Raw genomic sequence first — 15,059 nt, forward strand, 5'->3', positions numbered from 1 at the left:
GGGACTCGATGATGTTATCTTCCAACTTGAGATATTCTATGATTCTGTACCCCCAGCCTCCCTTTCTAATCAAGCCAGAAATGTACAGCCGATATCTCTGCTCTCCATCAGCAATAGCACTGACACTCAGCCACTGGGCAGACATGGGGCACAAACACACCGGGTCCCAAATACACTTCCTCCACAGATAAAGACAAGCTGCCTTGGATGGCAGGAGCACCGAACAAACAATTCAAGCTGGCCATAAACTCAGCGATCTCCACACCTACACATTCATTTGGACCAGTCAATGTTATTTGGCTATCCTAGTCAAAGAAGTTCTGCACATAGTGTGGGGTCTTTTTATTTTTTCCCCTTCAATCCAGACTCGCAGACTTATTTTTCTAGACATGACAATAATACAGACTGAGTGATGTTTTCTGACACTTTTCTGCATAGATCAAAACATAAGAAAACAAGAACTTGCTTCAACTGTAGCACAACTCATACTGTAAACATCATGTTTCCCATCAGACTGCTGACTCTCACCACCTGCCAAACACAAGTTGCTTTCCAAAGGCTGAATTCTGAGTCTCAAAGGCTAAATAGTGGCTGTCAGTGGGAGGACTGCAGGAAGATGGATGCAGAGGCATGTGCTTTATAGCCCCCATGTTTCTAGCCTGGCTCAATAATATTTCCTGCCATGAGCAACCCTCATTTAGATTGCATTTTCACATGATACATTACCACTATATACAATCAATATATCATAATCACAGAAAGAACAAATAAGAAGATGCAATAGCCATAAATGCCATGTTCTTGCTAGCATGGCATTCTTCCTTTCAGACCACAATCCAATATTATTTTAAATTCCCTGAGCAATCAGGTAGCCACAGACCTCCTGGAAAACAGCTCCACAAGATTCTTAATCCCATTTTCAGTATGAACCATGACTTCTTCCTTAACACATCCATCTATCTTCTAGACCCTCCTATCAATCTTTTTCCATTGCTCCCCACAACTTGAAATTTCATTTTGGTGATAAGGAAAACGCCCACAACCAGGTGTGATATGGAGCTAGAGAGAAAGAGCTACTTCTCTGCAGTCTAGGTCTGCAGCCTCATTTTGTTCCCATTTGGGGAATGGGAAGTTTGCAGCCAGAATTGCCTGGAAACTACCGTCTTTTTTAATGCAAATTAGTCCCGTCATGCTATTTGTTTCCCATTGCTGATCACTATTGAACAGGTTTTTCAAGACAGACAACCTAGCAACTTTCAGCAGTTATTCTGTATCCTCAGTTTTAACCTCCAAGTCTTACTATTCTGTCCTGCACAATATTTGCAACAAGAAAATACGCCTGCTTTTGTCCTTCAAGTTATTAATGAAAATAGCCAATGAAAAGAAAGTGTGGCAGTCTCATCATGACCCAGATTTAATCCTGTTGAAAATTCAATAAACTCGAAACTATACTTTCCCTTTGTTTTTCATCCTTCCAGCCAGTTGCTTTACTGCATTAACCTCCACGAACTCACTGCTGCTTGCACAAAGCAAAGATTATGATTTCAATTTGATAGCATTTTACATGGCTAATGCACAAAGGAAATTCGAAGAACACAAAGGGGAAAAAGCAATGAACTCTCAGAAGCTTTTCTGCAGAAGGAAGCATAACACAATATAAAAGTTCCCCACAAAGATCCAACTGCATCAGATCATTTGCACCCTCCACACTCCAAAAGCGACCTCCAAGCTATGGAAGGCAACAGCAAGCAACTCTCATTTAATTAGTCCAGTGAAAGATTAGATCTTACCTTTTCTCCTTTTTCTCCTCTGCCATAGGCTCTGCCCTAGAAATGAAAGAAGAGGGGAAAAGGTATATTGGATAGCTAGAATGTCAAATGACACTATAAATATATATTTCATGTTTCCTTGTGATATATCTGAGATATACCTATCCATCCATATATAGGGAGAGACACAAGTCACAGGGCAGCTACTATAGGGAAAGTATTCCTCGTTGGGCATAATTCCTTGATAATAATTCAGTGACAAATTAAAATAGAAAACCTATCCCAAATTCTCCTACTGCAGCCAGGAAAACATCTTATTTTCTATTCAGGGCAGAGTCTGATATTACATTTCCAAAATCAAAGATGCCAACAGCCTTTATTAGAATGAATTTTACATAGGGTTAAAGATTTTCTCATCTAAAAAAATCAGTCTGGCATTTGCATTAATTGCAGCTGAGGAAAGCTATATCTTGGTCATCTGAATGCAAAAGAGTAGAGAGAGATTTGCATCTTCTTTGTGTTCAGTTGCCTCATACTGTCCCCATTAGATGTGCAGCTGTGCTACAATCAAGTACACCCAAGTTACATATTTTAATTAGAAGGCCAATACTAAGTCAGTTATTAGCTGTATTCAGGGCTGAACCCATCCATTTCCCCCCTCCAAGAAATGACAGTGGGTGCCAGAAAGATCAGCTTTCCCCTGGGACTAAGGCCCAGCAGAGAGAATATATTCAACCAGGCACATTGACATGGTAAGCAAATCCTCACCATAAAAGAAAAAACAACTACTTGCATTTCCATCTCCTTATATAAAATCATTCTGGTATTTCTTACTTACCGACTCTCCTTTTTCTCCTCTGAGACCAGGAAGCCCTTGGCTGCCACTTTCTCCCTTGAAAAAGAAAGGGTCTTAATACCATGGAGTTAATTCATTCCTTTCTTGACAGTCTTAAAAATAACAGATGATATTTCCTCATAAAACTTCCTGTTAGACTCATTTATGAAGCGTACCACAACAGTCTGTGTATTTTGTGGTCAGTTTTCCATTGCTTTGATTTTTTGGGAAGCAATGCAACAACGGTTTGACTGAGATGGTGGACATTTCTGTTCCTACCAGTCTCTAATAGCCAAGATTTGAGCTCCTGCCATAAGGACTGGGTGTACCTCATTGCTTCTATACCGACTTGAATGTCCGAGTTCTCAGATTGGTTTTATATTCTATTTTTCATATGAAAATACTGCTAGAAGCCTTCAGAGTGCACTAGCAAGGCAGAAAACTTTCTGTCTTGAGGTAAATCAAAAGTCCTTACTTTCTATAAAGCGAGGAAGGACTTGGAAACATGGTTTGCATAAGACCTAGAGGGTGCACAGCTAAAATACGGAAAAAACACACCTGTAAATAATGTCAAGATTTTAGAGCCTTTTTTTTTAGCTATTCAAAACCCATTGTTTTCATTCACACCAAGTTTTCACGATCAGCTAACTCCTAGGCATGTGCAGCACACAGTCATTCTCCCTACTTGCTCCAATGGAAGAGAGGGAAGGGAACACAGAAAAAAAGACAGTTGAAAACATATGAATTCTGATAGGTAGAGGAACAAAAACTGGAAAAGCAAATACATAGGGAGGAAAAGAGAAAAATGGTCAAGCAAAAACCAAGCAAAACTTTTTCTTCACTTCTAAGAGGAACAGGGGTAAAAGGGATAAAGAATCAAAGACAACACATTGTTTCATAAATATTAATCAAATACAGAACTAAAAGCGGTGCCAAAAGCTGCAAGTGTAGGAAAAATACCTGCAAATCATTGTCACATACTGCTCTGCAGTGACAAAACAGGAAGAAGGACCAGATGAGGCTATACCCATTACTAAGACTAATTTAAGGCCACATGAAGTATTACCACCAGCTCCTTCCATTCCTCTAGCACCAGGAGCTGCTGGAGAGCAGAGGGCTCTGACCACACACCTCTATCTAGCTCCTGCCTGGTTCTTACCCAAAAGGTATAGACCACAAATACGCTGTGCTAAACTCCCCATCCACCACTAACAAATACAATTTCCTCACCTATTTGTACCTCCCAATGTCTTTTGCTTGCGGAGAGTTTAGGCAGCTTGGACTTCAGTGTAGACATGGTATCAAGCTGCAAAAGTCTCAGACCTGGGCTAGGACCCTCCGTTACCACAGCAGCAATAAGTCAAATAACCCCTGCACTCCCCAAATCTCCCCAGGTGGACCACAGTAGGATTTAATTTTGTGGCTCTATTCAATTTGTCCTGATCTATGCCTCAAAAGAACGTGCTTAGCTGCACCAGACACTGAAACATTTGCTGCGCTCACACTTTCTTTTCCCCACACGAAGACAGGCTTTCAAAAGCACAGGGAATAAGACAGTTTCTTTCTCTAACCTTTATCAATTTTTTGGCAAAAGAATGAAACATCACAGAGCAAGTAGCATATATGCAAAACCAATGTCATAGTCAATTCAAGTAGGCTGTGGCAAAATTCACAGAAGTTTTTATGCAACCATTTATTTTAACTCAAAGTACACTTAAATTCTTTTTTAATTTGGAGGAAAAAATACATCCTGCTAGAGCATGTCTAATTCACTAGACTTCACAAACTCCCCATAGGCAGGTAAGCAATCCATTTCTATGATGTGGACAAAAAAAGATCTCAGAGAGAAGTGATTTTCTCTAAACTTGGATCAATAGCAGTGCTGGAAGAGAGCACAAGCCTGTTGACCACCAGCCCAGTACCCCAACCAGCCAGCCTGGCCGCCTGCAGACAACGCAGAATACAGAGTGAGTATGGAAGGAAAACAAATTAGACTGGACTGTCATTGGCACCTAAAAGTTATCAATGGGACCCAGCTTCAGGCATGTCAGCCAATTCCTCCAAAGCCATTTCCTACCTCACTCTTCCCCAGTATCATCCTTTACTGTATCGCCTTCCAAAGCACGTACGCTGTGTCTCCATGCATTACACTTAGTGTGGCAGCACAGGTGATTGAGGCAGAGGCGTTCATCTCCGAGAGATTTTTTCTAATAACTACAAATGCCTCTGTTTTGCCCTGCTTTTGGAGACTTAAATTAGAGAAGAATAGAAACTCATTATCTTCCCACACTGGTTATACACTTGTAATATTTCTACTGGTCAGATGGTACAGTAAGAAAAGGTTGTCCAGACCTCCTCCCTTAAAAGAAGTAATATGTTACAAGAGCTCAGGATAGCAGAACCCAAACACCAGCCTTCAACTCAGATGGAAAGAACCACATTTTCTTTACTTAACAGGCCCTCAAACTAACCCTTTTCTTAAAAAAAAAAAAAGAAAAAGAAAAAGAAAAATAACCACATAGCCATTATTCCTTCTTTGGATAAAGAATGAAAAAGCCAGCAGCTACTACTGGTCCAGGAAAAAACAAACCAAACCCTCTTACCTTCGAGAAGGAGCCTCACAATCCTCCTACCAAAGATTCTTGTTTTGGAGGAAAGGAGGTGTTTTGGTTTTTTTAACACTGACCTCTCTCCTTACTAGTATCTCCTGGTGAGATTCATCTCAGGTGATTCCCACGTCCCCTGCTGAGACGCATTTTTCATGTGACTCCCATCAGCTGTGTGCTGTTTTTTCTGATACAGCTGAACCAGCCACTTTGCTAGGTTCTTATATGGCCATATAGTATCTCACAGGGCATTTCTCATTATAAGCCTATAAAATATTTTTGGATAATGCTCAAGCACCTGCAGCCTACCTAAATATTTCTTGGGCCTCAGTTATTTATGGGTAGTTTTCATCTTTGCAATCAATCCCAAATAAGAGATGCTCAGTAGGGATGTCTACAGAGAAAATTATTAATTTTGACTCAGAGTCCCAATGTCACCCTGTTTCCACCTTTTCCTGATGATTTCTTTCCTTATTTGTTTACTCCCACCTCCCTGTTTAGTCAATTAAAGCTTGGTCTTTTCTTATGCTGCATTTGCACATTAGCCTCTTTTAATTAAACCTAAAAGTACAGTAGAGAACTTATGATTTTAATTTTTTTACTGTTTCTTGAAGGCCCAGCTCTTGGACTCAAGTAGAAAATTGAAATCTTTGATATTCATTACTTTAAAAAAAACCCTTTACAGCTCTCCTCATTACACAACAAAGCTTTAAAACCCTTGCAACTTAGAAATGAGGAGCCAAGTTGAATGATCCTAAAACATATTACAGACATTTATAACCCCATAATGCAGAAGCCACTCACATTTTTGCGGGGCCTTAATCTTTCCTTAATAAAATAGCAGGTGATAATATTGGGGGGTTGCAAACAGCATTGACTCTCTTCCCCATGGCCAGCATTTTAGCCTGGGTAGCTCAGTAATGTTGCAGAGAAAGAGAGGAGGCGGCGATATTAGTTCCTGCACATAAAGCAGGGACTGTGACAAGCTGGTCCTTGGCAATAGCAATGCAAGAACTGCTGTCAAGGGCGGTATACGTTATTTAATCACATCTTTGCAAGTCAGGAGCAAAAGCTATTACTTGCCTTATTTAGCAGATAGAGAAGCAAAGTCATTCGTCTGAAATCATCACATTTGTAGCAAATTGTTGTCAGAGCCTGGATTTAAATGGCATCCTCCCCAGCTCCCTGAGACTGACACAGTCCTGCCTTGGCTGCATACAAGCCTCGGACCACTGCAGCCCGGGAAAAGTCACACGCATCTGCAGAGCTCTTCAGCAACCCACCTGCAGAAGTGGGACAGCCATTCTGGGATCTGTTACAGAAAACCTGCTGATGCTGTGCTTGTATATGTACTATTTTGTATTCAACTAGTATCTCCTGCACCCCAGCAGTGTGCCATGTTACACAGTATAGACATCCTCACCAGCGATAGACCTTGTCAAAGCAGTGAAAGACAACGGGATGTTGCTGCAGGGTGCTTTTATTATCAGCATTGTCCTTCTGCAACCTCCTTACAACAGTCATGGCTCTGTCATTCTTCAAAACAGCCCATGATTATTTAAGCTGTCACCGATTAAAATAGAAAGTTGCTATTTATATACGTGTGGAAGCATAAAGAAACATTTTCTGCAGTTTCAGTCAGGCACATCTGAGCATTAATGTGCCCCTGTTCTTTCATGCCAGTAGAAAACATACTCCAAAACACATCGTCGTCATCCAAAACTTCTCCCTGCAGACAACAGACTAAACCTTGCCAACCCCCCCCCCCAACATATTTCTGAGGATGTCTGACCTTCCAAGACCCAGAGATTTCTCCTTTCCCCTCCCATACTGTTTTATAATAACTGAGTAACTTTTGGTGGGGTATAACTCATTTATTCACCAAACAGGTACAAATTCAGTGACTGAATTTGTGGAAGTAATTCAAATGAAAATAGTTTTGAATATAAAGTGTTCCCAAACATAATTTTAATCACACATGTAGTGAAATTGGGAACCAACACCACCAACTTTCACCTCTCCAGCAAGGTTGTGAATCTTTGTTTTCTGCCAGTATACGTGCTCCCTTTAAGTCAATTGTCTCACAGCTCTATTTGTAAGGCAGAACAGAAGGAAGATGTGGGTATGTTGACTGTACATGTGTATATCAAAGAAGCTTGCAGAATATGCAGGGTAATATAGAGGCTGCACTGTGAAACTTGAAGCAGACATCACAACCATGCTCCTACCCTTTTATCTAGGAAGATTACTGAGGAAAGTGTCCTATATTTAACATCATTACTCAGACAATCTTGCTCAGGATAACAGTCTGTGGCTAATCCTTTATCCTAGTCTTAGGAACTTCAGTAGAGTGTAACTGGGAGGCTGCTGCCTAGCCTATGGATATCTAATACTGCTGAGCAAGGCACAGCACAGAAGCAGCATGTGGTTTTCCAAGTGACTGATCACAAAAGCTGTGTGTGACCTAGTGAGTAACACTAACTTGCAAAAATGCCGGTTTAGAAGCTACAGGAAAAGATTTTGGAACATGCTTACTCTAAGGATGACATAAAGCAGCAACAGAGAAGCTCAAAGGCAAGCCTAGAGCAAAGATACAAGATGACCAGTGTCTCCTGCAGTCCCATGCTCATCCAAAACTATCTGAAGTCAGTTGTATGACAAATTGACTCCTATTTCCTTAAAACTGTCAACTCCACAACTTACTCTGAAACTGTTTTTCGGTTGTTTGTATTAAACAAATGAACTAGCACATATTACTGACCTTTTGACCTTTAGGACCTTCAGGGCCAATTGGCCCTCTCTCCCCCTAAAACAAGAAGAAAACAACATGATTGCTTAGACCAATCTTATTGTATATCAAAGCAAGGGGCCCAATCCTACAACACCTGAGGACAATAAAAACATTTTCAAGTTTTAGTGGAGAACAGACTAAAACTGATGTGCCCTCAAAAAGCAGTAACAATGAAGCTGGCTTCTCAGAGGTCCCAGTTACAGCAAAAATAAGCAAGCACACTGCTTTTAAAAGCTGAGATTTTTTTAAAATATGGCTATATTTACCTTCAGGATCTCTTCCTTTTTACTTGAAGAAGGATGCACGTAACTGGGCTGGATAAGAATAACCACTTTGTTTACAAATTTGTTACCAGGACTACCAGCATGATCAAAAGCACTGAATTAGATAAAAAGAAACACCTGGGAAGACTGTCATTACCTCTGCAGACATCCCACCTGTGAATAACACATGCCTGGCTCTTTCTGTGAAGCGCTTTCCACCTCTAGGTCTTAAAGTGCTTCACAAACAAATCCAGTCTTTCTTAAAGCTCACTTGCGTGGTGTCATACCCCTCTTTCCAAACCTATCCAGCATGCCTCAAATGAAACACACTCATCTCAACACTCACCTTTTGTCCAGCAGGACAGGAGCAGTTGAGAGTCTTGAGGTGGCCAACCTGCTCGTTGCCAACGGTGGGCCTCACTTCCACGGGAGGTGCTTCCGTCAGGACCGTGACCCGGCACTACACCCAAATACCCAAGGACATGACAAAGCCTTCAGTGCTAGAAAGCTCCCTCTTCCACCCACTTTAAAGAAACCACGTAGGCATTCCTGGATAACATACAGCTAAATGAGGCCTAGCGAGAAACAAAATCCCACAAAAGCCGTTCATTCAAGCAACAGGGAAAAATGTGGCAAAATGAACAATGAATCTTTTTAACCAAGTTCAAGGGGAGAAGAGTGAAAGGAGGGTGGAAGTTTCTAATGAGAGTTGGGCACAGGAAACTAAGAAGCAACTGGCACCGTTTTAGCTCTTCCCAAATAAAACCAGCGGGAAACAAGTTGCATATTTTATGCTGCATTTCTTCCATCATCACTTCAGATTTTTGTTTCCCCTGACAGTTTGACAAGGAAAGAGAAACCTGGAAACTTCAAACTCCTCATACTCATCACTCTGCAGTGGTCTTCTTCTGGCACTGCTACGTTATCAATTATATAGTTAAGTTTCATTCACCATCATTAAAAAAATTATAATCCCACACTGCCATATATTCCCTGATTTATGTAATAGACTTCAACAAAGAGAGTTCATGTGAAAAGGGATAAATGACAAAGAGAAGCATACTGGTCCAGAGGGAATGTCACAGCAGGTCTCCAGCTCAGCATGCCGAGAATCACAGTAAATAACCATCCGCTGAAGATCAAACTAGAAGACAAAGTGAGGCATTAATCTCAGAGACAGTGAATTGCTAAAGACTCCATGTCCTTTTCCTTGGATACAAACAGTGCAGATGAATACAAATAGAAACCAGATGGGGCAAACTTCACCGCTGATTCTATGGATCCTGTAGTCAATCTCTCTCTCTTTCTCTCAATAATGGACCAATGCCTCAGCGTGCTCCAAAGGTGCTGAGCTAATGAGACCTTGAATATGTCTATTAAAATTCTTGTGCAGGTTTTCATGCAAATAAGGACGCATGCTAATCCGCATGTCCTGGCCAAATTTCTGTCTGAGAAGATATATTCTGACCACCCCTATCCTTCCCAGAATTTCATCTAGACATAAAGTTTGGTTTTCTCCTGTTGTGCCTTGCATCTTCTGACCATTTACCCCTGGGTGAGAAATGCTATTAGCACATTTAATATGCACATTCCATCCATTTTGCACAGCTAAGAAAGATTACACAAGTCTCAAACACCAAAAAATTATGCGTAAGTTACACCAGGTTAACATTGCTACTTGGACAATCAGATCCAACCTGCACATCTCAACTTTAGTTCAATTGGAGCAAGTCAGGTATCTTTTCTGAGGAACTGAGAATATATGGTGACTTTAACAAGCTTTCTTTTTCCCCCCATCTCTTCCCATCACAGGTGGAAAGATTCATAATGTCAAGATCAGACAGCAGAAGACCTTTACGTGTGTAGTTCAGTCGCCAGTTTGATGGTATTTGTGGATGATTTTATGTCTGATTTTAACTATAGCACGTTCTGGGACTAGAAACAAAGATGAAATGGATTTGTCATTTTTAATCCCTATTATGCGATACTGACAGTCTCACATAAAAAGACAGCGAGTCCTGTACATCATGAGATGCCAATCTGTCTTAGCTATGGAACACAGATAACATTTCAGTGATGCTGCTTCAGGAAAAGGCTCAATTGCAACATAACCCCCAAAACTCCATTCACATGCTGCAACCCCAGTGCTGAATGTCACCCCAGCTCTAATCAACACACGTAATACTCACATCAACGGGGACGCTATCATACAAGCGTTTGCCAATCACAGTTTTTCCTTGAATGTCAATATTTTCCCTGTCTTCAATCGGCAGCATCTGCACCAGTCTGCAGTCTATGTAAAGCGAGACAGCCTTGGACTGTATGCTGAGGGCAATTTTGTGCCAGCTGCGGTCAAAAAGATCACTGACTCGTGCATTTCGGAAGACAACTCTCACAGCGTCCTTGGTGAGCCCAATGGCATTGTACTCTAAAGCTTTGTTCTCTCCGTCCAGACGGATAGAGACCTGCAAGCCGACAAAAGTGATTTTGCTAAGAAAGTGCAAAGTCTTCTCCTTCCTCCCAGCTGCTTTCCGTCATGACTGACACCACAGAGTCGGGGATGGTACAGCATGAGGTGAGAAGCCCAAGCAAAGAGCAGAGGACAGATTTGTGCGAGATACAGACAGGGAGCTTACACCTCTACTAGAAAATAAGACAGAGCAGGGCAGAGGCTCAGGTGCAGATCTGTGACCATCTAATGCCTTCTCTTGCGAGTACAATGCTTGACATGGTTTCAGGACATGCCATCCTTGATGCCTCCTAGGCAATGCTTGGGCATGGTTGGGCGGTAGCACATCAGGGGCACCTCCCCAAAGGCAGACAGACAAAGCTGAACCTGTTTTGGATTCCTCTGTCCTGTGTACTCCTCCACTACTTCCTAGCTGGCTCTGTGCTCCTTAGTACCATCACACGTCCTCAGCCATCCCATGGGGCAGGAACAAATGCCTCGTTGCCTGGTATGAAACCAGTCTTCTGAGCTGTAGCACTGCTTGCGCTTTATTTCAGATGTTTTGAACAGAAAACTAAAGCTACACTCACCCACTGTGTTGCAAGCTATGGAGCAGGCAAAAACAGGCTTTTGAAGACATTATATTTTAGTTCATTTACAAATTGATTTCTTTTTTTACCAACATCAGGCAGTTATCAGCAAGCAGCAGGGAACGGAGCAAAGCACAGGGCCAGGGGAACAAACGGTGTGTCCACAAGCTGCAGAACTGGAAGTTTGGCCACTACACCACTGAGCCATATCTGATGTAAGCAGCTTAGGGCAGGCTAACTCCAGGTCTGACCCAGCATTGCCACACAGCTGAGCACTGTGCTGGCTGGAAATGCACGCTCAGATCAGCATTAGCTCAGAAGTGTTTGCAGCCTATAAGCTATGCAGGTCTGCAATGTATTGGCCAAACCACTACTGACTTTACATGAAACAAGGCTCATGAGGCTCTAAGGCACTTCTGGCACCACATTTAAGGCACTTTTGAAAATATTATTAGGAATTTTGAGCACTTTTTCCTCTCCATTCCCAAGCAGTTCAAGTTTTCAGCTGTCTCCAAGACATACTGATACACACATTTTCACCCTGCAGGAATCAGGAATGCATGTGGCACAGGAAATCATGTTTCATTTAATAAAGTGCAGCTGATAATTTCCTATATACCTTTTGCCACTGTCTGAAACTCAGTTGGCTAAGTCTTCAAACTGCATCTATCCTTCACTGTGAGTTCCCTAAAACTTTTTGAATACCAGTCCCAAAGCAACAGTACTGTGTTACACAGGTACCTGACCCCATACCAACAGCCCAGTTTAGAGTCATGGGTAATGCCATCAGCCACTTGTTTGTACTGAGCAGAAAAACATACAGCCCATCCAATCCATCCCTCTTCAAGCACACTCGAACCCCTAAACTATAGCATGCTGCAAAGAACATGCTATATAGGAACAGACAGCCCTTTGCTATGGTCTTACGGTATTTTTCCTCTGAGAACCTAAGAGTACTTGACAAAAAATAATTAGATCAAATTCTGAAGCAGCCAGGACTCAGGACTGTGGAGCAATGATAGGTGCTACATCCATGTCCTAAGCAGGGAACACATGATGTCTTTGCATGATAGCTAGAAGTCTGTGCGAAAACTTGACCTAGCTCACTGCTCTACACTACCTCTGTGTGGCAATCTTTTTCCAAACAGGCAAAAAATATTTACCCTAAACAGAACTACCTGAACAAAACAACCAAAAACCCGAGTGGTTTCAAGAGCAAGGACGGTATATTTTTCTCCCCCTTTCCAACTAACACATCTATCTGCATGCTAACAACAGTCAAGGTCTATGTGAAACTTCCTTTGTGGTTTGAATTAGAGATAAAGGATTTTCAGCAAAATGACCTGAAAGACAGATAAAGGGATTTTTACTGCTCCACAAGGGAAGAGTGGGAGGTTAAGGCAAGAAAGCTAGTTCATGCAACGAAACAGAAACAAGGCTGTTCTTGCTGGCTGCAAAGGGCCTCATACCTGTGGGATGCCATACTTGTCAATAATCTGCCAAATATACCAGTCTTCTTTCCTGGAAGCCTTCCGGAATTTGAAGGTAGTTACAAAGGCATATTCATCAGGGAGACCTTGTGGAAATACATCCCTGGAATGGGGAGGAGAAAAAAGGGCAATGTATCAGGCTTAGCAGTAAAGAGCAGAACTTCTAAAACTGTGCATGTCCCAGCAATGCCTCCCAGAAGTATCATATAGTTCCTACAAAATCTGCTGTGTTTGGCAGCCTGTAGAGAGATGAACATGAGCTTGTGCCCTCCAGGTGGTTTTGTCCTTGAGGAGCCCTTTTTCATTCCAGTGGTGAAGCTCTCATATTAAATAAGAAACAGAGAAAATCTGCAGTCTAGTATCCATCATGTCAAAACAGTTATATTTCACTTGATGCTTCTGTTCATGCAGTCTGTAAATGTGTTCTCCAGATGCACTGGAGACCTGTGACATATGAGAATGGGCAGGCACACCTGAAACTCACTATAAACATACCAAGTTATAGCAACAAATATTGTAATATTTGCCCCAAACCAGGCTCTACACCTCATGCCTGTCCAGGAAGATGTTCTTTGGCCTGGGAGAACGGAAGAACCTTCTCAAATCAAACACTGCAAACACATCAGGCAGAAATTTCCACTGTGATCCATGTGTAAGTCTGAAGTAACCGAAACCAGCACTGTTTGACTGACCTCGACATAAGAACCTACTATAACATGAGTATGCAGGGCTAGACAGAGGGGATAACTAATCCAGTATCATTATTATTTTGTCACTGGATACCTAAGAATGAGAATGAACAGAACAAACATATTCCTCCTACCTCCAACTCTTTGGGATCCAGGGAGCAAATCAGAGAGAACTACAACTTCTATATTAATAATTTATTATGGATTTATCTGGCATGGACTTCTTCAGTCTCCCCTTGAACTCAGGTAAACTTAGTACCTTCACAACGTCCTTTGGCAAGGAATCACATAGATCTTCTACCCCCTGTATAATGAGCCTCCTTTTGTTTAGGACCTAGCTCAGTTCTTATAAGGGACAGCACAATAAACCTATTATTTTTCTGGGGTTTACGCCATTCGTGATTTTGCAAGCTTTGTTTGTAATGCCTCTAACCCTTCTCTTTTCCCAGCTGAAGAGTCCCAGTTACCTTCATTGTTCCCCCTGCCCAAGCTAGCCCGCTCCTCTGATCGTTCCTAAGTAGACCCTTCCTAAATATCATGTCTTTGCTTCCAGACATCTGAGCAGTCAGGCATAAGCACCCATTAGAAGACAAAACATAACAGCAGCAATTAATGAAGAACAAAACAATGAAGACAGATTCTTTTAAGGAAGACTTGACATAATCCATCACTACGCAGAAACTGGCACAGCCAAAGGCACACAAAACTAGAGACTTTTAATGGCGTTTAAAGCAAAAAACCCTCAGAATTTCCAGAACACTTTGTTTAGCAATAACAGCACAGGTTGAAAGTCAGTCTTTCCTAATGCCAAAATATTCAGTCATCTTTTAACCTGTGCTTTGAATTTCTTATCTTTTTAGCCAAGTTAAAAATTCAGAACACTGTGGTTTCATCCACTACTGTGGCTTTTGCTGTACAAGATGCCTGTGCAGGCTACGCACCAGTATAAACTGGTTTTTACATTGGGGACACAGGTGCTTTCTGAAATCTTCCAACACAAGAGAAAACTGAGCCAAGGTCCCACTAGCTCCTTTCCAAAATCCTTCCCCTAGGAGAGCAGACAATGCTGTCACACTTCTCGGTACTAGCTGTTCTAACAGGCGAGGTCCCAGCAGACTGGAGGTTAGCCAGTGTGACACCCACCTACAAGAAGGGCAGGAAGGAGGATCCGGGGAACTACAGGTCTGTCAGCCCGACCTCGGGGCCGGGGAAGGTGATGGAACAGATCATCTTGAGAGCCATCACGTGGCACATACAGCACAATCGTCACTCTTGTGGCAGTCACCATGCAGTACACAACTGGCATGCCTAGGGCACTGAAAGCCACCAAGAAAGCCTACAGGGTGTTTGGCAAGAGAGACTCAGCTCAGCCACATCAGTGCTCCCAACAAGGCACCCCAGCAGGTCTCCTTCACCACTGACGTGCCTTAGTGCAAATTTCCTGTCAAAATGGCTTTGGACACTCCTCGTGTCCATGTTTGTCAAAGAAGAGGATGCATGCCTCAGCCTTTAACATCAGTGACAGTTTGGGCTATTTTCCTCCAGCTGTCCAGGAAACCCCAGCAAGATAGCAATGC

The 15,059-nt window shown here is 42.1% G+C and overlaps 1 protein-coding gene across 1 annotated transcript in view; it reads right to left on the minus strand.

Annotated features, from left to right (window-relative positions):
* COL22A1 (collagen type XXII alpha 1 chain) overlaps positions 1-15,059 on the minus strand; it is a 237,305-nt gene that overhangs the window by 129,823 nt on the left and 92,423 nt on the right. Inside the window, exons 6-12 of the mRNA XM_055706167.1 lie at positions 12,773-12,896; positions 10,454-10,729; positions 9,328-9,408; positions 8,611-8,724; positions 7,972-8,016; positions 2,608-2,661; positions 1,791-1,826 (exon numbers count right to left, since the gene is read on the minus strand). Coding sequence (XP_055562142.1) covers positions 1,791-1,826; positions 2,608-2,661; positions 7,972-8,016; positions 8,611-8,724; positions 9,328-9,408; positions 10,454-10,729; positions 12,773-12,896 — 730 coding nt within the window. The remainder of the gene's footprint in view (positions 1-1,790; positions 1,827-2,607; positions 2,662-7,971; positions 8,017-8,610; positions 8,725-9,327; positions 9,409-10,453; positions 10,730-12,772; positions 12,897-15,059) is intronic.

The sequence above is a fragment of the Falco cherrug genome, chromosome 3, assembly GCF_023634085.1.
Source record: "Falco cherrug isolate bFalChe1 chromosome 3, bFalChe1.pri, whole genome shotgun sequence".
NCBI classification, from domain to species: Eukaryota; Metazoa; Chordata; class Aves; order Falconiformes; family Falconidae; genus Falco; species Falco cherrug.